Genomic DNA, 22641 nt, shown 5'->3' with positions numbered 1-22641 from the left:
GACGCACCGTTAATTGTAAGGTATATCTTAATTTCATAAATGTTAAAATGACCATGTGGAAAGGCATGATTGCATCCTGCAATTAGTGGAATATGGTCATAGACCTACTCTTACAGGCTTGGGTGGGACATGAGAACTGTGGAAGCAATATGGATGAGCTATAAGTCCACTGGGGAGGAAGTCCTTTGAATTTCAGCCATTACCATAACAGCAGTTGTAAGTTTAGTGACAGCAGACGTGCCAGTGGATCATGGCTTGTGAAACATGCCTCATTCAGGATGTGAAGGAGACGTTTCCTATGCAAGAGCTGTCTGTTGTTGATGGTAAAGTGTGAGCGGAGTTTTCTAGCGCAGATTTAGAACAGCAGCAGTCCATCAGCCGCCCGTCTGCAGCTGCCTCTCCCTGCTCCTGTTGGCACGTTAACTTACACTAATGTATGCAGGGATTGGTGTTTGTTTTAATTTTCTTTCTTTTTGGCTAATAAACAAGTCTTGCTTTTGGCAGCCTTGCTTTTTTTCTTTTTTTTTTTTAAGTCTATCTGTTTTGTTTTTCTTTACCTTCCCAGCTTCCAGTTTCCCAGCCAGTACCAGCTCTCCAAGGCGAACCTCAGATCCCAGTTGCAACACAGCCCTCAGTCGTTCCCGTCCGTGCTGGGGCTCACTTCCTTCCTGTGGGACAGCCGCTCCCCCCCTCTTTACTGCCCCAGTACCCCACCTCTCAGCTGCCGCCCGTCTCTCAGCTCCCCTCTGCTCCTCCTCACGTGTCCGTGGCTCAGCCAGGCTTCCCACCCCTGCCCGTCACGATGGCAGCTGGCGTTAGTCAGCCTCTGCTCACCTTGGCCTCATCTGCTGTGGCGGCCGCTGTCCCAGGTGCACCCGCTGTGGTCCCTAGTCAGCTTCCTGCCCTCCTGCAGCCTGTGACCCAGCTGCCGAGTCAGGCTCACCCGCAGCTCCTGCAGCCAGCAGTTCAGTCCATGGGGATCCCCGCCAGCCTTGGACAGACTGCCGAGGTGCCACTTCCCCCTGGAGATATTCTCTACCAGGTATTGTGCTGGCTGGCAGAAGAAGGGCCACGGAGGGTTTGGTCATAATGACAGAACATCAGGGACTTAAAAAATGAATAACTGAATATCATAATAACCAGCAATAACACAGGTTGCTGTTCTCAACCAGACATGCCAAAACAGTCCACATCTGAGAAAGGACTGGGTAGAGATGTCTGGTTCATTTGCATCTTCTCCAAGACCCCTCCTTGAGAGAAAAATGGCTCTCCACATTCACTGTGAGTGAGAGCTTGGTATGACTCACAGTACATTGTATCAGGCTGCATTTTTTTATGGGAGGAGTAATGGTTGGGTAGCCAACATGGTGTCGATGGAAACCTTCAGGGTTTAGATTTAGAATACTAGCAAGTCGTTATGTGACTGGCATGACTGATACCTTCAAGAGTTTTTGCATTTTCGTGTTGGACTGCCTGGAAAGTAGATGTTTTTTTGGAGGAATTATGTTTGTTCTTCCTATTTAAAATCATCTCCAGAAGGGAAAAAAAGCAGCAGTTTAAAAGTTCAGTTACGTGCAGTCCTATCCTCTAAATCGAAATCAGTCAGTCATTTCGTTTGAAAATGTTTAAACTATTAGAGATTGGGCTACTTTTCTTTGCTGTGTGCTTTCCTTTCTTTTTCTTTTTCCCTTGCATGTCTTGCTGTTTTGCTCATTTGATGACCCAACCTGCACTAATTTCCCTTCCTCGTTTCTGTCACAGGGCTTCCCACCTCGACTGCCATCACAGTACCCAGGAGACTCAAACATTGCTCCCTCCTCCAGCGCAGCTTCTGTGTGCCTGCCTTCTGCAGTCCTGTCCCCTCCCATGCCAACAGAGGCGCTGGCTGCCCCTGGTTACTTTCCTGCAATGGTGCAGTCCTATGTGGAGTCCAGTCTCTTGGTTCCTGTGGGCAGTGTAGGAGGACAGGTCCAGGTGTCCCAGCCGGCAGTGAGCTTAGCACAAGCCCCCACCACATCCTCCCAGCAAGCAGCTCTGGAGGTAAATGGAGTTCCTGCATGTTTACGTCTGAAGCGTACGCACAATGGGATAGAAATGACAAAGGAGAAACATAGGTTCCCTGACGTAGGATTCATTTGGAAACTATTTCAAACTAACTTGTGAATGACTTTTTCTTACAGCAGAATGAAATGCCAGTGTGGGGGCCTTGTTGCCACTGGCTGTTCTGTTGGGAAGTGAGTGTGCCTTGAGAAGATTAACCTCGTTAGCACTTCACTTCTCTAGCTGGCCCTCTAGCCGTCGTTCTTAACCCTTTCTTTCACAAGTTCCTGCCATGGGCAGTCACCAGAATAGCTTCCCCTGCTATGCTCCCAGTGGCCTTTTCTGCCCCACTCCGAGAGAGCTCTGAGCCGTCTTCTGCGCTTTGCTCTGCCTGCCCTGTTGCACATTGTGGTGAGATGCTGGCTGCATGGCAGGTTGTAGTTCCTCACTACCTAGCCGCTCCTCTGGCTGATGACACACCATGCAGTCTGTACCAGAGACTAGCTTTAGAAATTTCCTTCGCAATTTAAGACAACTGTCTGTAGGTGCTGATTTTGAGAGTTATTAGTAAATGTAGTGCTTCTAGGACTTCGGGGAGGGATAAGGAAAAAAAAAAGACTAGCTAGTTGGGGATGGTCAGTAATAAACTGCTTTACGGCCGAGGTGTGAATTTCCCTTTCTGTTCACAGAGCACTCAGGTCGTCTCTCAGGTGGCTCCTTCAGAGCCAGCTCCCGGGGCTCAGCCACAGCCTGCCCAGCCAGCCACGGTGGTCTCTTCTATAGACAGGTATGTGACAGGGCAGTTGTCCATTCTTGATGGGAGGATGGAATAGAAGGAAGGTTGAAATCGCACCGTAAACTTTGGTTTTGCAGCGCACACTCAGATGTGGCTTCAGGCATGAGTGATGGCAACGAGAACGTCCCCTCGTCCAGCGGGAGGCACGAGGGCAGGACGACGAAGCGGCTGCATCGGAAGTCTATAAGGAGCCGCTCTCGTCACGAGAAGCCTTCCCGCCCCAAACTGAGAATTCTCAATGTAAGTGTTGCTGACTTCTGGCTTCATGCAGTTGATTAATAACGTTTAAATATTTCTAAAGCTTGTGTATATTGATGAAAGTTTGGGATCTTTTTTTTAATCACCCAGATGATATTGTTAAATTCGATATTTCTATGAGAAGGCACTGTCTTATCTTTTAGGAAAAAAATAGGGTTTTATTTGTAGAACAAAGACCTTACATTTCTTCCAGACCCTTTAGTGAAAGATGTATACAAGTGCATGCTAAGTTGCTACAATTGTATCCAACTCTTTGCACCCTATAGACTAGCCCAGTAGGTTCATCTGTCCATGGGATTCTGCAGGCAAGAATACTGGAGTGTGGTGCCATTTCCTTCTCCATAAGAGGCAGTGCTTGGCCTGTGTTACCTGTCACATTAAGTCCCAGAGCTGAGTGTGGTGTTCTGAGATATGAAGTACCTTTCCTTTTTTCTTTTTAGGTTTCAAATAAAGGAGATCGGGTGGTAGAATGTCAGTTAGAGACTCACAATCGGAAGATGGTTACATTCAAATTCGATTTAGATGGTGACAACCCTGAGGAGATAGCGACAATTATGGTATGTCTCTGTCTGGAGTTCCAGACTTTTCCTGTGTCCTTGATCTTCATATCCACTGCCTTAGGCGCATGTGCAGTATTCTGTGAACTATTTTGACAGTAACGAATTTATTTCAGTGTGAATTTAACCAGCACACCAAACCTATGATGTACAGGTGTTTTTTTCCTAGGGCGTGTGTAACTAGGTATTGAAGAACTGACTCACGTAGTAATCAAATCACAGTATGGGTGTTACACAGATGGGCAGAAGTGGTGATGGGATGACTAAAGCTCCAGCACTATACGAAAGGCGGACGTCACGTTCCTTTTACAGGTGAACAATGACTTTATTCTGGCACTGGAGAGAGATGCGTTTGTGGAGCAGGTGCGGGAGATCATTGAGAAAGCTGACGAGATGCTCAGTGAGGATGTCAGCGTGGAGCCAGAGGGTGACCAGAGCTTGGAGAGTCTCCATGGCAAGGATGACTATGGCTTCTCAGGCGCCCAAGTAGGTTCATCATTCCCATGGTGAAGCTCTGTTTACGGTAAAAGTATGCCGTATTTGCCTTGCAGAGTCTGAGCCATCTAGTCTGACACTTTGCGAGTGTCTGGTGATACCACATCACACCTGTAACTGAGATGATCAGCATTTATATTCTTTTTGCATGTGGCTGTTTGCTTTGCTTGATCATTAAGATTGAGTTAGAGAACACATTTAATCCCTTTTGTTTGTTGTAGAAATTGGAAGGAGAGTTCAAACAACCGATTCCTGCATCTTCCATGCCACAACAGATAGGTGAATTTCTTTTCTTTTTATTTTTCTTACCTTTTACCTAAGAAGTTGTGTGCTAATGATGAAATTTTGAAGCTTTGTGTTGGTGACAGTGTATGTAATAACAGCACAGTTAAGTGGTTTGTTTCTTTTTAAGCAGGCGTTCCTGCCAGTTCTTTAACTCAAGTTGTTCATTCTGCTGGAAGACGGTTTATAGTAAGTCCTGTGCCAGAAAGTCGATTACGAGAATCAAAACTTTTCACTGAAATTTCAGATACGGGTAAGAAATTGTTTCTCCCACATACATGTCTCTCCCTCATAGATTGGAAGCTTGGTCAAATGATGACATAGACAGTACAGAAGAGTAGAAAATTGAGACTAACCAACAGATAAACATATGGAGAAGGGAAATAGATGATGAATAGAGTGGATTTAAGCAAATGGGCCCGGAAGGGTGGCCGCACCAGACACAGCCTGTGTGACCTATGCTGCGTGGGATCAGCACCATGTGTGTCTCCATTTAGCGCTACCATGGATGGCTTGCAGTCCCTCCGTGTCTCTTTCAGAAGTACACATTCATACGAGATGACCTACTCTGCTCGAGCTCCCCTGTCACATGCTGACACCTGCTTGGGAGAGCTCGTGCACCTTGTGGGTGTGTGGCACTGTTAAGAAGCCCAAAGATAGGTGAGGGCACCCTTCTGAATTGGCTTTTTACAACGGACTGAGTCTGAATTTTCCTTTTCATTTGCAGTTGCTGCTTCCACATCTGCGGGCCCTGGAATGAACTTGTCTCACTCTGCCTCGTCCCTTAGTCTGCAGCAGGCCTTTTCTGAACTTAGACATGCTCGGATGGCAGAAGGGCCGAGCACGGCTCCTCCCCACTTTGGTCAGACAGGCCCCGTGTTTCCAGCAGTGCCTCCCGCACTGAGCAGCGCCCCTGGAGCCCCGGCCGCAGCAGCTGCAGCCTCAATGTCAGCCCCTGCCCCGAGCCACCCTCTTAGTGACGTGGCCACGTCGGTCATTCAGGCTGAGGTGACAGTGGCCCCTGGAACAGGTGTCATGCCTCCCAGTGGTCTCCCTGTACCCCCTGCATCTGAGTCCCTGGCACCTTCCAGCGTGGCCCCCAGCATCACCATCCCTGCGGTTCTCTCGGCACTGCCGGTGCCCCAGGCAGCGCAGGCTCCCACCCCCGGCGGCGGGGCCTCCAGTGCAGGCACTTTCCCCTCTGCACCTGCATCCCTGGCACCAGCCTCTGCTGTGGGCAGTGCTGTCGCCTCTGCTGCTCAGCTTCCACCTGTGCCGTCTCAGCCCACAGCAGGCAGCTCGGCCGGGGTGGCCACGCTGACAGCCGTGCCCGCTGCCGCTCTGGGCCCCAGCCTCATGGCACCGCCGTCCCTTGCTCTCAGCAGCAGCACCTCCGCCCCGGCTCTGGCGGAAACAGTGCTGGTCAGTGCCCACGCCCTGGATAAGACGGCTCACAGCAGCACCACTGGACTGGCTCTGCCCCTTCCTGCCACCTCGTCCTCTCCCGCCCCTGGAGCAGGAGTGTCCAGTGCTGTTTCTCAGCCTGCTGCTGCGGCTCACCCTTTGGTTCTCCCCTCAGTCATAGCCTCTACTCCTGTACTCTCCCAGGCAGGACCCGTGTCAACACCCCTGCTGCCCCAGGTACCCGGCATCCCACCCCTGGTACAGCCTGCTGTCAGCGTGCCTGCCGTGCAGCAGACCCTGGTTCATAGTCAGCCTCAGCCCGCTCCACTCCCCAACCAGCCCCACACTCACTGTCCTGAGATAGACACCGACACTCAACCCAAAGCTCCCGGGATCGACGATATCAAGACTTTGGAGGAAAAGCTGCGATCTCTCTTCAGTGAGCATGGCTCATCTGGAGCCCAACATGCCCCCGTCTCGCTGGAGACCTCGCTCGCTGTGGAGACCGCGGTCACAGCAGGCCTCCCGACCGCTGCTGTTGCACCAAGCAAGCCTCTGACTTCCTCTGCCAGTACTTGCTTGCCGCCGGCCAGTCTGCCCTTAGGAGCAGCTGGCTTACCAGTTATACCAACGGTCACTCCTGGGCAAGTTTCCACCCCAGTCAGCTCTGCGCCAGGAGTGAAACTGGAAACTCCTCCAGCAAAGCCACCTTTAACTAAGCCTCCAGTAAGATTCTTATTTTGAGATAGTCTGGAGAATACTGCTCTTCCCTACCCCCACCCCAAAGTACACTTTTTCGGTTCAGCCTTGCAGTATAGTTATAATGATGCTTGGCTTCCTTATAGTAGATACTTATTAAATTAATTGAAGGTAATTTTAGAATATATGTTCCTTGAACTTGAGATTTTTCTCTTTTGAAATGTGGCAGGATTTGGGGTTACCTGTAAGATTTTCTAAGAATGTATAGTAGGTAAAATACAGGCATTGTTTCTGAATCGGTACAGACTGGTACTGAAGAAACCCATATCCCACAGGGCGTGGGATGCTCCTGCTGGCAGCTGCACCTGGTGACAGCAGTTCACAGTCTTTGTTTCCATGAGAATGAAGCAGGTTTTCTGCTTTGCTCAGATTCCATAGACACACAATTTGGAGTTTATAAAAAGCTGGAAGTTGGTGGTAAATTTGATGGAAGGAGAAGGGAATCTAATGTGAAGGATACGATTACTAGAATGTGTTTGCTGGTTCTGCTGTGGTGCCTTCCTCTGATTCTGCCATCTCCAGTCTCTGCTCTTCTCCAACAAGGCTGTGTTTCTCCTGTTGTATGCCTCCCCCTCTTTCTGCCTTGCCTTCCGTGTGAGATCTCTTGTACAGTGGGGTAGTACAGCGGCTTCACTCAGACAGCATACAGATGACTTGATAGCATTAGATTTCTGATGCCTTTTGCTGTCAGACCTGCCCCATGGTTATTTCTGAACTGTGCTGTGCCCTCAGACACCCTGATGACACTGTGCCAACAGGCTTGCGAGGGCCTGTCTGTGCCTCGTGTCCAACAGCCTTCATCCACTCTGCTTTCCCTCAGGAACAGCCTTTTACTAAGTTCTGTTCCTTGTGTTGGTATATCATGGTAACCCCTCTACGAGTGCCATGGTTATAATGTCCTTTATTTATGATAGATACCAGATTGTGACCCAGGCAACAAACTTCCCTTAACCAATGCGTCCTGTTCCTACGCTTCTGCATTTGAATTAGTTGGTTTGCTCTCTGTATGCTGTCTCTGCTCAGCATCTCACGGACTTGAATTTGCCTTCATTGTCTGTAGGTGCTGCCCGTGGGCACTGAACTTCCAGCTGGTACTCCGCCCAGCGAGCAGCTGCCACCTTTTCCGGGACCTTCACTAACTCAGGTGCCCTTCAACTTGGCAGATTTCTGTTTGTGCCTCTCCTTTCTTTCTCAAAGCTTATTGCAGTTCTCCACTGCATGAACTTGCCTCTGGCTGCCGTTTGGTTTTGACTTAGTAACAACTTGCTTTTAAAACACCGTAGCTGACAATATAGGTCCTACTTAAAGTCAGAAGTAAATCATCTAGAAATCATTTGATGTTAATATTTTTTCATATCTTATGGAAAAAAAATAGTAAACGTGACATTTTGCCAGAAAAGATATAATTGCTTTGTCATTCATACTTCTGTAGAATACTGAAAAGATTACACCATTGGGCAAGTGAAAAATTTTTATGTAATCAAAATTAATGGTGAAATTTCCTAAGAAAAGGGTGCCACCCTGATAACTGATAATGGCCTGTTTTTTCTTGAATTTTGACATTTCTCTCAGTGACCTCTTCATGAAGTAATTGGGTATGAGAGGGTCATGGTTACGAAAAATAGATACTAATCTTAAAATCCAAAACCCAACAGAGCTCAGCTAACATGAGATTGCTCAGAGATAAGTGAGACCAGTGATGCAACAATGAGATCCCATCTCACACCCATTCTGCTCACTTGGGGTCAGAATCACCTGCAGTCTGTGAATTAATATGGCTTTTCCCAATCTACCCCCAATCCCACACATGAGTCAAATTCCTATAAATAAAGTACTTGGCATGAGCCCATTATAACTATGTAAGAGCTTGTGACAGGGGACAAGCTAGTAAACAGTGAAACTAAATTAGGGACTTACTTTAGAATAAGATGTAAGAAAAAATATGATAAATTGCTAACTTGAAGTCTGAGTTTATCCTTACTTCTTTAATCCCAGATACACAGTAAAACATAATTTAAGCAACTTGCTAAATAAGTAATAACTCCAATAGAGAACCCACTCCATCAGCTGCTAAACTTTGAAAATGAATGTGAAAGTCTTGAACCTATTATCATTAAAAACATGTATTCCAATTCCTCAGAAGGCCCAAAATGTGAAATGAGAAACAGCAAATTAGACCTATGGGAGTGAGGCTAAGGGGACGAACGCTAGAGAGGCGCATGGTTGATGGAAGCCGAGGCAGTGACAGTGTGCTGCTGCCTCCTGTTATTCACAAGGACAGGTCCTCGGGGAGGTGGACCAAACTGAAGAAGAAAATAGGGGACCATACGGCTAATCTGCCCATCAATCTTGATACATGTTTTAAAATATATTTTTACGGAGAGGACAGATATAAGAAAGAAGACCTCAAAACTGTAAAAATATAAATGTAAATGGGTTTTTGTGTGGCTTGAGAACTTGATGATACTGTTTTGAGAGCTTGGTTAATCATTCAAGCAGGAAAGTTAAGGTGAGTGTAGATTATTGGGTTCAGTACTGAGTGAGCAGAGAAGGTCACGCGTGTGGTCTGAGCAGGAAGCAGTGTGTCCCGTGTGTGTTGGCACTGGCCGTGCCCGAGAGTATGCTCACCATGCTGTGTCCTTCAGCCCCCGCAGCCCCTGGGAGACCTGGACGCTCAGCTGAGAAGAACCCTCAGTCCCGAGACTGGTGTGCTGACGTCTGCCGTTGGTGTGAGTTCTGACAACCTTGATATAATCTCCCCATAACCCTCATGTCTTAACATTTCTGGGATGTAAGCTGTGACCTTGACCACTTTGAATACCTTTAGCACCAAAGCAGAGTCTTTGCTTTTGTTCCAGTCAACAGAAATGAGATGGTTAATGAAGGAGTAACACTGACCTAGCAGCGTAACCAAGCAAGACATTAGTTTTGATTTTCTTATCTTCCCTGTAGTTAGAGCTCTCCCACAGACCAGCCCTGTGGATGCTGTGTTTATGCCTGGCAGGAGGCCACACTTTTAAGTTTGAAGTCTTAACGTCTTCCTTTTAGGCTTGTGAAAAAATAATGTTCTGAATCAATTACCTTTCTGTGAATCTCCATGTTTAAGCATTCCATGAGAAAAATTAAGAAAGCAATTTGGAAAGGTGAAGACTCAAAATCTCTTTAAAAAATCTCTAAAACACCTGTCTTTCTTTACATCAGACTAGTTTTTAGGTTATTAAAGAAAAATTGCCTTAGACAAAAGTGTTTCTTTACATATCCTGTCTTTCTGCTCTTTCTGACCAGCGGAAAGGCAGCAGGGAAAAGACCCTCTTACCGAGCCTCTGACACTAAAGCCGTCGTGGTGTCTGTGTGTGTCTTGCAGCCCGTGTCTGTGGTGGCTCCAGCAGCAGTTGTGGAGACAGGAGCCCAGCTTCCGAAGGATGGTGAGAGCACCCTTCTTCCTCCCTGTTCCCATGCCAGGCCTTCCTGTAGTTGATGGTGGGAGGTACACGTTCTTGAGAGTTCGCAGGTGTACTTGAGCCTGTCAGAGGACATTCTTATGTATTTCCTGATTGACAAGAACCGATACTAACATCTAGAGCAATAGTGTCAGTAGGGTCATGAGGTTTTTACTTCTTTTAGAGCAGTCGCTTGCCAGGGGGTAATGATAGTTTCTTAGCATAAGACTCTTTGTTTTTAGCTAGGCCAGATCCTTGCTAAAACATGACAAAGAAATTCAAGCATATTTATAAAAGTTAATTTATTTGCAGCCTCTTGGCTTTTGAGATGTATAGAAATATAGAAGCTTAAACAGCATGGATGGTGAAAATGCACATGTAAGAGTTCAGATTCTCAGTTTTAAACATTATTTTTATCTATTTCTGAATTGTTTAGAATTGGCATGTCCATAAAATAATCTGTTTTAAAAAGGTACATTTCCAAAAAACTTTAGTTCTGTAAAAATTATCCATACCAACAGCTTAATTTATTAGAACTTTTATCATGATGTTACTTGTAAGTTCATATCAGCTATTGTTGCTGTAAAGTTTTGCTGTAAATCTCTCTTCACCATCAGTCCCACAGAACATGGGAAATTTAACACCTTTTTTTGTTGCCTCCTCAACACCACCTGACATAAGTGTAATTCCCCGTATTACTATTAGTAAGATTGCCTGAATGCTCTTACTACTTCCTGTCTTCCTTAAAAGTGCTAAGTTTCACTTAAGACCTTTCTAAATTAAATTATTTTCAAGACAGTCACACTATGAATTGGCTCTTATTGTAAAAGAAGTGACTTGAAAATGAGTGGAATAGACTAGAAAGTCTAGAAATGGACAAACTAAAATGGAATGTAGAATATGAAAAAGGTAGCCTTTCAAATCGATGAAATGAGATGGGGTATTTCAGTAAGTGGTTTGGACAACTGGACAGCCATCTGGAAGAAAGTAAAGATGTATCACTAGCCTAGGCCAAAATAAATTCAAAGTGGATCTTTCTTTATTTTTTTCAACTATCTAGAGCAGAGCTGACAAACTTGTTCTGTAAGAGGCCAGAGAAGGAGATATTTCAGGTGTTGCTGGCCATACAGTCTCTGTCACAACTACTCAAATATCTAACCTATTGTAGCCCCAAAGAAATAATAGATAATAAATGAATGAGCTATGTTTCAATAAAATTTATTTATAAAAACAATCTGTGGGCTAGATTTGGTTCACAGATCATAGTTTGTTACTCCCTGATACAGAGAAAGATGTTATTATTATGTTTAATACCCAACCCAGAAGCATTTATAGATTTTCAATTTCTGCATGGGGGGAAAAGGACTGTTATGTCCAAAGATAAAGATAAATGAAAACCTGGGAAATGTGTGTGTTGTATATGCCTGTCACAAAAAGGACTTAGTTTTGCCAGGAAAAAGAATTTCTGTAAATTTGGCATAGACCCAAATTTTAAAAAAGATAACGGGGGGAAAAAAAACATAGACATGAAAAAATTTGACTTCCTTCATGAAACAGAACAGTAGAATAAAACTACAAGTCATAATATTTTTCCCCTGTCCTTAGTAAATTCAGAAGTTAATAACCACTGGTGACTTGGTATATATATAGCCTTTTTGGAGATCAGTTTATGTCTGTCAGAGTTTTAAATGGCAGAGATTCAGTACACCCATTCTTAATTTACTCCATGGATTTTTAATATAAGAATATACATATTAGAGCAGTTGCTGCTATAAAAATCTGCTACAGCTAGTTCCCATTTAAAATGGGTCTTTAGTGTCCTCAACAGACTCTCATGGTTTGCTTCATTTATTTACATCTTTAAGTTACAGGACAGAGCTACAGTGTCCCTGCCTGTCAGCCTTAGTATCTCTTCTTGTGTGAGTTAAGCCGGGAAGCCGCATTGCTGCTGTGTGGCTTTTATTCCCCCACGTGGTACGCTGTCCTGTGTGTGGTATACGGGGAGGCAGAGGGTTACACAGAAGGTGTCTGGTAGGAAGCCGAGCAGTAACCGTTTCCCCTTGTTGGGCGCAGTGAGGGGGGACAGATACAAGGAAGTGTTCCTCTCCTCTAATGAGTTTTTTCTTGGAATGCACAGTTTCTATTTGCTGTGTTTCTGGCTAGGGAAAGGAAGCTGCTAAAAAGATGCTGACATTCGTTCCTTTCCTCCTCTGTGTAGTTGTTTCAGTCTCTCAAGTGACAGAAGCTCCTGTCCTTGCACCCACTTCCACAGCTGGTGTTCTGAAGATGGGGCGATTTCAGGTGAGACTCTCGCTTTTAGAGGGTAGTGTGTGTGTAATGAAAAAAGGATCCCCAATACGGGGGGTAGTGGTGTATGTATGATGAAAAAGGAATTTCCCATTTCGGGGTGGGAGTGTGTATATAAGAAACACATCTGTCTTTGGGAACCGAATTGCCATCAATGACATGTCTTTTTTATAGGGAGCACTTAAGAGCTGTTTATCATTTTTCTCTCTTAAAATAATAGCTGCTGATTAAGGAAAACGAAGACTACTTAGAGTGGCAGAGAAACAGTGGACGGTTGTGCCCCTGCCTGTCCTCCTCTTTGCCCTCTGCTCTGTGCTGTGTGGGCCTGGCGTTGACCCTGCTGCTTTCTGATGGCTCTCTGTGGCTTTTCCCATTGAGGGCTAGGGTTATCCAGCCATTCTCCTGTTGTCAGTCATTAGGCTGTTTCTAATTTTTTAGTAAGTAACAGTAAACATCTTTGTATAAAAACAGTTTTCATGTTTAGGATAACTTTCTTAAGTTTGATTTCCATAGTGAAAATACTGAGTCAGCATCAAATGACACTGTGTAATTATGTTTTCCCAGTTGGGAAACAAATGAATATTTTCTGGGTTAGTGATAGGAAACAGTGCAGGCTGTAAAGATCTTTTTCTGTTTTCTTAGCTACTTTCTAATTATTCTCAGGATAGCACTTGAAGCTGGGAGTATTAGGTCATGTTCTTCTCATTTGTAAAGTGTTCTAAGAGTTTGTGGTTGCCCTGAGTTTGTATTTATAATACATTGTCAAACTAGACAGGAATATGGATCCTTCCTTTAGCACTAACTAGTTGTGTTGTTTCTTGAAGCTCAGCTGGCCTTTAACATTTATTGGATTTAATCTTTGTAGTTTCTCTTGTTCACAAGCAATCAATATTCTGTGACCTGTTGTTATTTATATTTTCACAAGATGTGATCTGAGTCCTGTGCACAATGGGAGATAATGGAAGTAGCAAATTTACTCGGCTTAGCCAGCCGCTCAGAATCTGCATCTGATCGTACATCTCAGTGCAGACATGTCTTGCTCTACAGTGCGGTTCCTTGTGTTTTCACAGTCCGAGGTGGAGGGCCTGTGCAAACAAATAATCCGCCTACTCAGACTGGGACGTAAAGTGATTCACTTTTTTTTATCATCCATTGTAAAAATGGAGTGTTCGGGAGTTTTTTAATCTCACTTTGGTCTATTTATGTCAGGTTTCCGTTGCAATGGATGATCCCCAGAAGGAGGGTAAAAGTAAGTCAGAGGACGTCAAGTCTGTCCACTTCGAATCTAGCACGTCAGAGTCCTCAGTTCTGTCAAGCAGCAGCCCCGAGAGCACCGTGGTGAAGGCAGAGCCCAATGGGCTGGCCATCCAGGGCGCCTCTGCAGATGTGCTGGACAGCGCCCGCCCGCCACCCACCTCAGAAGCCGGGCAGCCTAGCAGGGTTGGCCGCTTCCAGGTGACCACCACAGCGAGCAGAGTGGGCCGCTTCTCTGTGTCCAGAACCGAAGACAAGATGGCTGAGGTGAAGGGAGAGGAGCCAGTGGCCTCTCCTCCTTTCGTGGACTCGGAACACGACCTTCCTCCCACCGTGACGCCAAAGAAAGAGAAACCCGAACTGTCGGAGCCTTCGCATCTGAACGGGCCGTCTTCCGACCTGGAGGCTGCCTTCCTCAGCCGGGATGCGGATGCCGGCTCAGGGAGCCCACACTCCCCTCCACAGCTGAGCTCCAAGAGCCTTCCTGCCCAGAGCCTCAGTCAGAGCCTCAGCAACTCCTTCAACTCCTCCTACATGAGCAGCGACAATGAGTCAGACATTGAAGACGAGGACTTAAAGTTAGAGCTTCGCCGACTACGGGAAAAGTGAGTGTGTTTCTCCCATGAGGGTGGCGACAGAGCTGTGTGAGGACCCAGCTCCTGGTGCTGGAGAGGTGACGCAGGAGCGGGGCCTCTGGATGTAGTTCTCGGGAGGACTCGGGGCATCCCTAGTTACAGAACTGCCTCAGCACCTGTGCATGACTGCTACCGTGTGGTTTTTAACAATAGCACTTTAGCGTTATTAACCTAATCTTAACCATTTCCTGGCCTACTGAATGAATCTGGTAATGGCACTGGGGTGTAGATTACCTTAGCAGGTTTTCTTGGTCACAGTTGAAAAACTGGATTTGAGTTGCCAATGTAGTATCCTGTATAGAGCCTCAAAGTCAGGAAATCCTTCTGGAACATCATCATCCATTTGTGGTTGGCTAGGAGCTTGTTGGAATTTGGCTTGGGTGATGGAGGCCAGCAAGAAGAGCTGAAAAACTAGAATCGCAAGCTAGTAGAAATTAGATTAAGTGCATTTGAGGGACAGATTCATTAGTAAGTAAAAATGTGGGTAAAGGTGAAATAATGTTAATTTTTGTTGGAACAGAGTTGGTTATTTTATTTTTAAATTGTTTGGTTATCTTTTGTAGACATCTTAAAGAGATTCAGGACCTGCAGAGTCGCCAGAAGCATGAAATTGAGTCTTTATACACCAGACTGGGCAAGGTTCCTCCCGCTGTCATCGTTCCCCCGGCAGCCCCCCTTGCAGGGAGAAGGAGGCGACCTACCAAAAGCAAAGGGAGCAAGTCCAGTCGCAGCAGCTCTTTGGGGAATAAAAGCCCTGGACCAGGTCAGCCGTGGACATCCTGTCTTATGTTTCTGTCTCCATCTGTGTATACAGTCTTTTGAATATTGGCTACTTAAGTTGACTTAATTGTGAAGGAGATTGACTTTCCCGTACTCTCACTTCCTTGCCTTCTGCTCCCCATATTTATAGCACCTCTTTTTGAGCCTGGGAGACAGGGTAGTGCTGTGACCTTTTCCTGGGTTGTCCACATCGCTGTCTTGTGGTTGCCTTCACGTGTAGTTGTTCTTGACTCACAGAACTCACATGTCCCCAAACTCCTAGGCGGCCGGAAGAAAACACGCTGTTCTCTATTTAGTAAAGTCCAGGTCAGTTCTCTTTTTAATGAGTGAAGTGGTCATAATCACAAGTTGGGATGAATGTAAATTTCATATAGGTGTTTGGGTATGTCATGTGGTAATGTCCTTGATTAAAGTTGTGTTTTATTTAGCTATATTGGAATAAAGAACACGCTAGTATTTATAGTTAAAAAATAGTTAAATCATAATTTCTTGAATTGTGATTTGCCTATTTTTTTAATTATGTAGAGAGTTTCTACCCTTTGGTGAAGTTAATGGTAATGTTAGATAACAGTTGTAAGTAAAAGCAGCTGGAACACACTTTCACTTCACACTGGCTCTTCAGTCCTCATGGAACTGTATTGGAAAGCACTTGCAGGCTTGACAGTTTCCCACTCTCGGCAAGTTTTCAGGGGCCCAAACCTTTCCTCTGGGGTGTTAGAGCCAATTCATTATGAGATGTGAGCTCATAAGTCACAGCAGGTAATTTAGATTCTGATCCCAATTTAAACCTTCTTTTGGAGTGCACTTCTTTCTGTTCCACTAGTTGCTCTAAGGAATAGCCAGGTGTCCACACTTTAGGACATCTGGCTAATGAGTGAAAGCCACTTATCAAAAATAACTCTAAATATGCATTACTCTACAATCCCTGTATCATTTCTGACACCTCTTTGTACTTGGTTTGACACATGTACCAGAAAGATTGAGGAGAGACTGTCTCTGGACCAGTCTCAGCTATAAGAGGGTAAGGGCAGGGCTGAGGCTGCACAGGGGAGTTCTCATGTCTCGTACATGTGCCGTCATCTTACCCAACTTGGCCTCCTGAGTCCCCCAGGTTATCTGCAGCTCAGCAGCTTCAGGGATGGGGCCCTGCAGCCCTGTTGCCTCTCCTCCGTCTCTTACTTCCCATCCCGTCCGGAGGCCTTTGCCCTTTGGTCTATAGCTTTTGACCCATCATCACTCCCTCAGTGGGACAAGCAGTGGACAGTAGTTGTCCCGTGCAGGGGGAAAGCGGCGCACCTCCCTCACACCACGGTATCTTCTGACAGGTACCCTGTCTGGTCAGAGCGCAGCTTCAGTCTTGCATCCTCAGCAGACCCTCCCTGCTCCTGGCAGCGTCCCGGAGACAGGGCCCAACCAGCTGTTACAGCCCGTGAAGCCATCTCCTTCCAGTGACAACCTGTATTCGGCCTTCACCAGTGATGGTGCCATTTCAGTACCAAGCCTTTCTGCTCCAGGTCAAGGTGAGAGCCACGAGCAGCCACCATCCTCTGAGAGCCTTGAAATGGAGACACAGCCACACGCAGGACAGAAGCCTGGGACAGGCGGGTGGCTTGGGGGAGCAGTGGACCTAGTACCAGCCGCCTGCTGCCCACACGGTTCTTTGGGCTATCAGGGGGGTGGGTGGCAACCCGCTTGAGTGAGATCACTGCTTCCTTCTGGTGGAAGTAGGTTTTCTTCAAGGGATTATAGCAGAAAGTGCCTCTGTGATGCCTCAGTGCAGTGCAGGACTCCTTTGGGATTTGGAACTTATGATTTAATACTGGACTAGGGTTTCCTGCAGCCAGATTCTTAGGTGTTTTAGCCCTTGCTGAAAGTTAATGCATTTGTTCAGCCAGTGTAGACTTTAATAATTTCCAAGTGTGAGAGAGACATACTAAAGTGAATAGCCCTAAAATTCAAGTTGCTGCCTTTAACCTGCTTCCCAAGTGTAGGTCGTTTACTAAACCGAGATTTAATAAAATGATTACTCAGAACATTCCTGTAGAGGAAAGACCTTTTAGTAACATTAGACAGAACTTAAAAGGTGTTGGGCATCTGGGTGGAAGAGAATGAAGGGGACCAAATGGCAAATGGAGGTGCTTTTGCCGCAGCTTTGCGGAGGCTAGAGGTTAGCCTGTCTCTCGCAGGACGCGCGTGCTGGCAGGTGGTGCAGTCTGGGCCGGTGGGGGACAGGCCTGACCCCTGCCACTGGCGTGCAGGCCTGTCCTGCAAGCTCGTCCCTCTGTGTGCCGTCCTAGCACATCTGGCTCTCAGCTCGGGTTCTAACGTCTCGTAGCTGTGTTCTGTCTCTTCTCTCCCTGTTCTCCCCGTTCTTCCCCTCTCACAGGCTGTGCCAAGTTTAACTGTGCGTCCGAGCAGGTGACGTTCAAAGCTGGCGGCAGGAGGACGCGATTTCTGAGTACGCCCTGCTTGGCTCTTTGTGTGTAACACCTTTACTCCTTCCTCGTCCTTGTGTCTGCGCTGGGTCTGTTTCACGCACTCCATTTTCATCTGTGTCTGTGCGTCATCTCCGCAGTGGCTTGGCTGAACTAGTATCGCCCTCAGAAGTTTGGGCCTCTGTTAATTATGATAAAAGATGGAGAACTGATCATAGGTTTCTATAAACGTCAAAATGAATTTTCTGATAGAACTGTCTCTTCCTCAGCCTGTGCCAGAGGGCAGCCTGGTGTCCAGGGCAAGGGACTGCTGGGTCACTCAGCATAGTGATGTCTGTGCACCCAGCCATGCATAGTGCTGCCCGCTGATCTGGCATTAGAAGTCACAGAAAGCTTCCTGATCACTGGTGCAGGGAAAACTGAAACCCTGTTTTTGTATTATTTTTCAGAGTAGATTGAAAGTTGTTTTTTTTTTTTTTTGTAATGTCAGTTAAGCATAACCATCTTATCAATTGTAAAGATGCTGGAATTTCTTCACTGGATGCTTTCACCACCACTGCCCTCTGATTCCATAAAGTCAGTATTTCAAAGAGGGTTTCAGTGCAGTTCGTCTTATAAATTATGCTCATTAAGACCGAGGGCCAGCACCTGCAAGCAAAGATGGGCTTTTTAACAAAATTGCTGGGACTTCTCAGCTTTCTTCCCCAAAACAAGGCATCTGCCTCTCCAGCCCACCTCCCTGTGTGAGGAGTGAGGGCGGTCCTGCACAGACCCGGTGAGATCATGGGCGCAAGACAGGAGCCCAGGGAAGCACACATCATTGCTCTCTGATGAGCCTGGCACGTTCTGGTAGTTGATAAATGTATGTTGAAATGAGAATTTTAAAAACAAAACTGAGGTTTAAATAGAAAACCTTCATTCGAGCTGAAAGATCTTCTCTGTTAAGGCCTCAAACTTCTGATGTGGTTGTTGACATACTTTTTAAGTGCATGTGTTCTGGACTGTCGTCGTTTCTTGAGTGTGGTTCAGAGATCCTTGGGCCTCATGCAACACTAGTCCAGGACTGTGTGGCCAAGAGGGAGGTAGAAGGCCTGCCCCGCTTGGTAGGTCGACAGCTTTCCTGGCAAGGCTGAGTGGGTGAGTGAAAGTCGCTCAGTGATGCCCAGCTATTTGTGACCCCATGGACTACACAAAGTCCATGGAATTCTCCAGCCAGAATACTCGAGTGGGTAGCCTTGCCCTTCTCCAGGGGATCTTCCCAACCCAGGGATCGAACCCAGATCTCCCGCATTGCAGGCGGATTCTTTACCAGCTGAGCCACAAGGGAAGCCCAAGAATACTGGAGTGGGTAGCCTATCCCTTCTCCAGGGGTGTCTTCTGGACCCAGGAATTGAACCATTGTCTCCTGCATTGCAGGCAGATTGTTTACCAACTGAGCTATCAGGGCCTGGCAAGGCTAGGTTGAACCAAGAATGTTATGTCCTCGACACTTAAGTAAGCATTTAAGTCCTGTGTCCAGTTAGAAAGATGACTGAAGAGACAGTAATAGCAGGAGACAAGTGTTTGGAGGTGTCAGTCTGTGTTATGTAGCCTGTAGTGTCTCGGGGAAGGAAGAGCACCAGGGCATTTTTGTGAGGGATGTGTCATGTGATAGGGACCTCTTCTGTTAGCTCAGAACATTCTCATCACACTCTGAAAGGTAGGTGGTGTTACAGTGTTGTTCAGATGAAAGTGGTTTGAAGTATTAAATCTGATCGCTCCCTTAGGTCTAAAATGAGAGGCCCTGCCTCCGTTGGCGGCACATCAGCGTCCATCATGTAAGCCTTTGTGAGCAGATGGCAAGATGCAGATTTAAAGCAAACAAACCCAGTGGTTTAGGACTGCCGAGCCCTGGTTCAGTCCCTGTCGGGGAACTAAAGGCCACAAGCAGTGCGGTGTGGCCAAAAAGAAGAAAAAAGGCGAAACAGCAAATACGGACGGAGATCGGGCTCTCGGGCATGGGGTCTTAACTAGTCTGGGGTGCTTCACTCAATGCTCAAAATAGATAATGGTTTGGAAGCACGGCTTGGCTTCATGCTTTATTTTTGTTCAAAAGTTGCTCGTTTTCCACATACTTTTTAAAAAAGATTTTTCTAGGGGGGACGGGGTTAGTATGTATGTCTAGGGTTTGGAAATAGTGTGTTAGCCAGTTTAAATGAGAACTGTAACAATGGTACCATCTGTCAGCCTCCTGTGGTAGAATTGCTAATGCATTTAATGCAGTGCGTCTTAACAGCCCAGCAGGAGAAGCAGGAAGGGGCCTGGGCGTGGAGAGACTGCCTGGGTACTTGAGGTTCCAGTAGTGAGGCCAGAGCCCCAGAGGCCTGGTGCAGGGTCGCTCCTGCAGACAGAGAGTGGGGTGGGGCTGTGGGCTGGGAGGGGGCCCCCTGCACAGCCTGGCGCCTGTGCCAGTCCCCGTCCTCTCCCCTCCTGCTCTCTCCTGCTGGGCCCTGGTGTGCTGTTTGGAGAGTCTAATTATTTTATACTTCTGTTTCCTTATCTTTAACACACTGCTCTCTCTTTGTGCTTCAGGGAAGATGGTGAAAAAAGTCTGCCCTTGCAACCAGCTCTGTAGTAATTATCCTTTCTTTCTGTTACTTCTGGTCCCTGACTGTGAAGCGTGTCACCCTGAGCTCTTTGCGCCCCGCAGCCTCTCGACTCCCCGACCCCAGCCCTGCACCCTTTTCTGGTGTCGTCTTCAACACGCTCAGTGGCTGAGCCACTGGCTGTCCTTCCAGATTCTGAGTCCCCTCACAGTCCATGCTCTCGGTGGCAGCCCGCACCCAGCCCTGTGACCGCTGTGGGTGGGGGCGCCCACGGGGGTGTATAGGGTGAGTGGGGCTGCCTCGCGCCCCCCGAGGAGTCAGCCAGCTGTGTAGACGGTGCGAATAGTAGCAGCTGCCGCCAAGGGACTCTTCCAGAAAACGGTGCTTGGGAGGCAGCAATAAGCGTGGCTCATAGTGGGCTCTTGTTACTAGGAGGGGGCAGGGGTGGGGGGCAGACTATGGCAGGAGAACATTTTGGTGGGAAAGCATGCACTGCTTTTAGAATTTTCGAGCAGAACTGAGAAGGGTTTAAAGGACAATGAGTGTCCTCTGAAGGCTGGCCGTGTCTCGGAAACGCCTGCTCTGCCGGTCTCGTCACCGCTTTCCTGCTGCCACGGACCACATGCACCTCCATTCTCCTGAGTTTAGTAGCCAAGCCAGCTTTTCCCAGAGTTAATTTCTGCTTGGAAAGGGGTGTGTGTGTGTCATCGTCTCACGGGAAGGCGGTTTTCAGAAGCCAGAATGAGAAGGTTGCCTGTGTGGCTGACGCTCCCCCGGTGTCCACCCCGCGCCATGTCGAGGGGCCTCGGCACCCAGCTGAGCCCAGCCTGTGACCAGCAGCACTCCCCTCCGCGGGCTGCTGACAGCTATGCTCACTTGTGATCCTTTGTGTCGTCCTCATCGTCTCACTCGCCACCAAGCTCACGCCGCCGTGGTCACTCACCCCGGGGGCGGGGGGTGAGATGGTCCCCATGCATGTGCTGCGACACCCATCCCCACTCCTGTCCCCCGCCTATGCTGTCTCCCTCCTGCCTTCCCGGAAGCCTGTGTCCTGTGCGTCCCACTTTTCCTCCTGGGTTCTGCTTTGTAGGGAACTCAGCCCCCACCCCCTGCCCCCGTGTTGCCTGGGTGCTGAGAAGCACGGGACCTCTGCGCTGGGCAGCCTCACCTCACGACAGCTGTTCCTCCCGCACTTGGGCTTGGGTGCCCAGCCCAGGCGGGTGAGCCTCCCCGTCGTGGGGCCTGGGGGTGGGGGTGGAGTTGCTTCTGGCACTGCTGGACTGTGACAGTGGGCAGTGTCCGCGTTTAGACATTCAGCCCTGGCTTTGACTGGGGATCTGAAGTCCTCTTGGCTCACACCTTACAGTGGCCGCTTACAGTTACTCCGCAGCACATGTGAGATCTGGTAAGAAAGTGGGGGTGCGGGGAATACACGAGACCCTGACTCTTCTTTCCCTCTTCCCTCAAACCTGCCTCTCGAATAATCGCCAGTGTGCCCTCCAGCAGAGCCGAAATCAGGCAGGACACAGACTCCTTTCTTCCTCATCAAACCATAGAGTCCCTTCATCACAGCCCCAGAGCCTCCTGCTCCCCGCACCCCCCACCTCCCTGGGTGCACAGAGAGTGCCTGCTCTTTGCGGAGGGGCAGGGTGGGAGAAGCCAGCCACGGTGCAGCCGGAGTCGTCCTCGGGGATGCCGCGGCTTCCTGGAGCCAAGAGGCTCGGGCGCAGCAGAGAGAACCTTCGTGTCCTCGTGCTGCTTCATTCACGGGGAGCTGGGAGAGGTTGAGCCTTCACTCTCCCAAGTTCATGTTTGCGTTCATGTTTATGGGCCCAGGTGAAGAAGCTTTCTGAACAGAGCACGCGTTCTCTCGTCTCCCTCTCTGTGGAAGAACGGCTGAACGCGTCCCAGACCCCGGCCCCCCGTGGCTGGGGAGCCCAGCCCCCCTCAGGCCTGTGCTCACAGTGCTTCGGCTCCCGCGGGGACCCTGCCTGTACTCGGGGGGCCCTCGTCGCGTGCCCTGTCCTGCAGCGTCCAGAGCAGCCGGGCTTGGCGGCTACAGCACACAGCTCTCCTCAGCGGGTGCTGGGCACAGAGGCCCAGAGCAAGTGTCCGTGCTCCCGACACCGCGGGGACGGGCGCAGCGAGGCCCCCCGCCCTCATCCCTCCCCGGCAGCTCCTGAGGAGAGCCTCCCCCGGCCCTGCTCCGCCGCGGCGTTTGGCTCCTGAGACCCTGAAACCTCCTTTCTGCATGGCTCCCTGGTTCATCCCCCATCCTGGGCTTGCCGTTCATCATCGTGGGAGGTTTCTCCTCTCCCTGAAGTCACCACCCAAGTCCCTGCTAACGGGCGTGCCTTGTTGCTTCTTCTGACCTCAGGGACCAGCAGCACCAACGCCGTCGGGGGAGCTGTGAGCAGCCAGGCCGCCCCGGCTCCGCCTCCTGCCGTGACGTCCAGCAGGAAGGGCACGTTCACGGATGACCTGCACAAGCTGGTGGACAACTGGGCCCGGGACGCCATGAGTCTCTCAGGCAGGCGGGGAAGCAAAGGACACGTGAGCTATGAGGTCAGCGCGCCCCTCGTGCTTCCTCCTGCCTGTCCAAGTGTCGCTGGGC

At 48.4% G+C, this 22641-nt stretch overlaps 1 protein-coding gene across 25 annotated transcripts in view; it reads left to right on the top strand.

Moving 5' to 3' along the window:
- Window positions 1–22641, top strand: part of WNK1 (WNK lysine deficient protein kinase 1) — a 128663-nt gene that overhangs the window by 102956 nt on the left and 3066 nt on the right. For 6 of the 25 annotated variants that reach the window (XM_043441378.1, XM_043441376.1, XM_043441394.1 and 3 more), the window contains 20 exons: window positions 566–1042; window positions 1762–2040; window positions 2181–2234; window positions 2730–2827; window positions 2914–3076; window positions 3535–3651; window positions 3964–4137; window positions 4368–4425; window positions 4559–4681; window positions 5156–6558; window positions 7652–7735; window positions 9237–9320; window positions 9956–10016; window positions 12250–12332; window positions 13548–14197; window positions 14791–14990; window positions 16333–16527; window positions 17394–17486; window positions 20014–20055; window positions 22405–22592. In XM_043441378.1, the coding sequence (XP_043297313.1) occupies window positions 566–1042; window positions 1762–2040; window positions 2181–2234; window positions 2730–2827; window positions 2914–3076; window positions 3535–3651; window positions 3964–4137; window positions 4368–4425; window positions 4559–4681; window positions 5156–6558; window positions 7652–7735; window positions 9237–9320; window positions 9956–10016; window positions 12250–12332; window positions 13548–14197; window positions 14791–14990; window positions 16333–16527; window positions 17394–17486; window positions 20014–20055; window positions 22405–22592 (4626 nt within the window). Of the gene's footprint in view, window positions 1–565; window positions 1043–1761; window positions 2041–2180; window positions 2235–2729; window positions 2828–2913; window positions 3077–3534; window positions 3652–3963; window positions 4138–4367; window positions 4426–4558; window positions 4682–5155; window positions 6559–7651; window positions 7736–9236; window positions 9321–9955; window positions 10017–12249; window positions 12333–13547; window positions 14198–14790; window positions 14991–16332; window positions 16528–17393; window positions 17487–20013; window positions 20056–21518; window positions 22327–22404; window positions 22593–22641 lie in introns of those variants that run through there. The other 19 variants (XM_043441389.1, XM_043441396.1, XM_043441395.1 and 16 more) reach the window with 15 other exon arrangements.

This window comes from Cervus canadensis, chromosome 21, assembly GCF_019320065.1.
Source record: "Cervus canadensis isolate Bull #8, Minnesota chromosome 21, ASM1932006v1, whole genome shotgun sequence".
Taxonomy (NCBI): Eukaryota; Metazoa; Chordata; class Mammalia; order Artiodactyla; family Cervidae; genus Cervus; species Cervus canadensis.
Note: the sequence above shows the minus strand (reverse complement) of the source record. Positions and strands in the feature narration are given on the sequence as shown.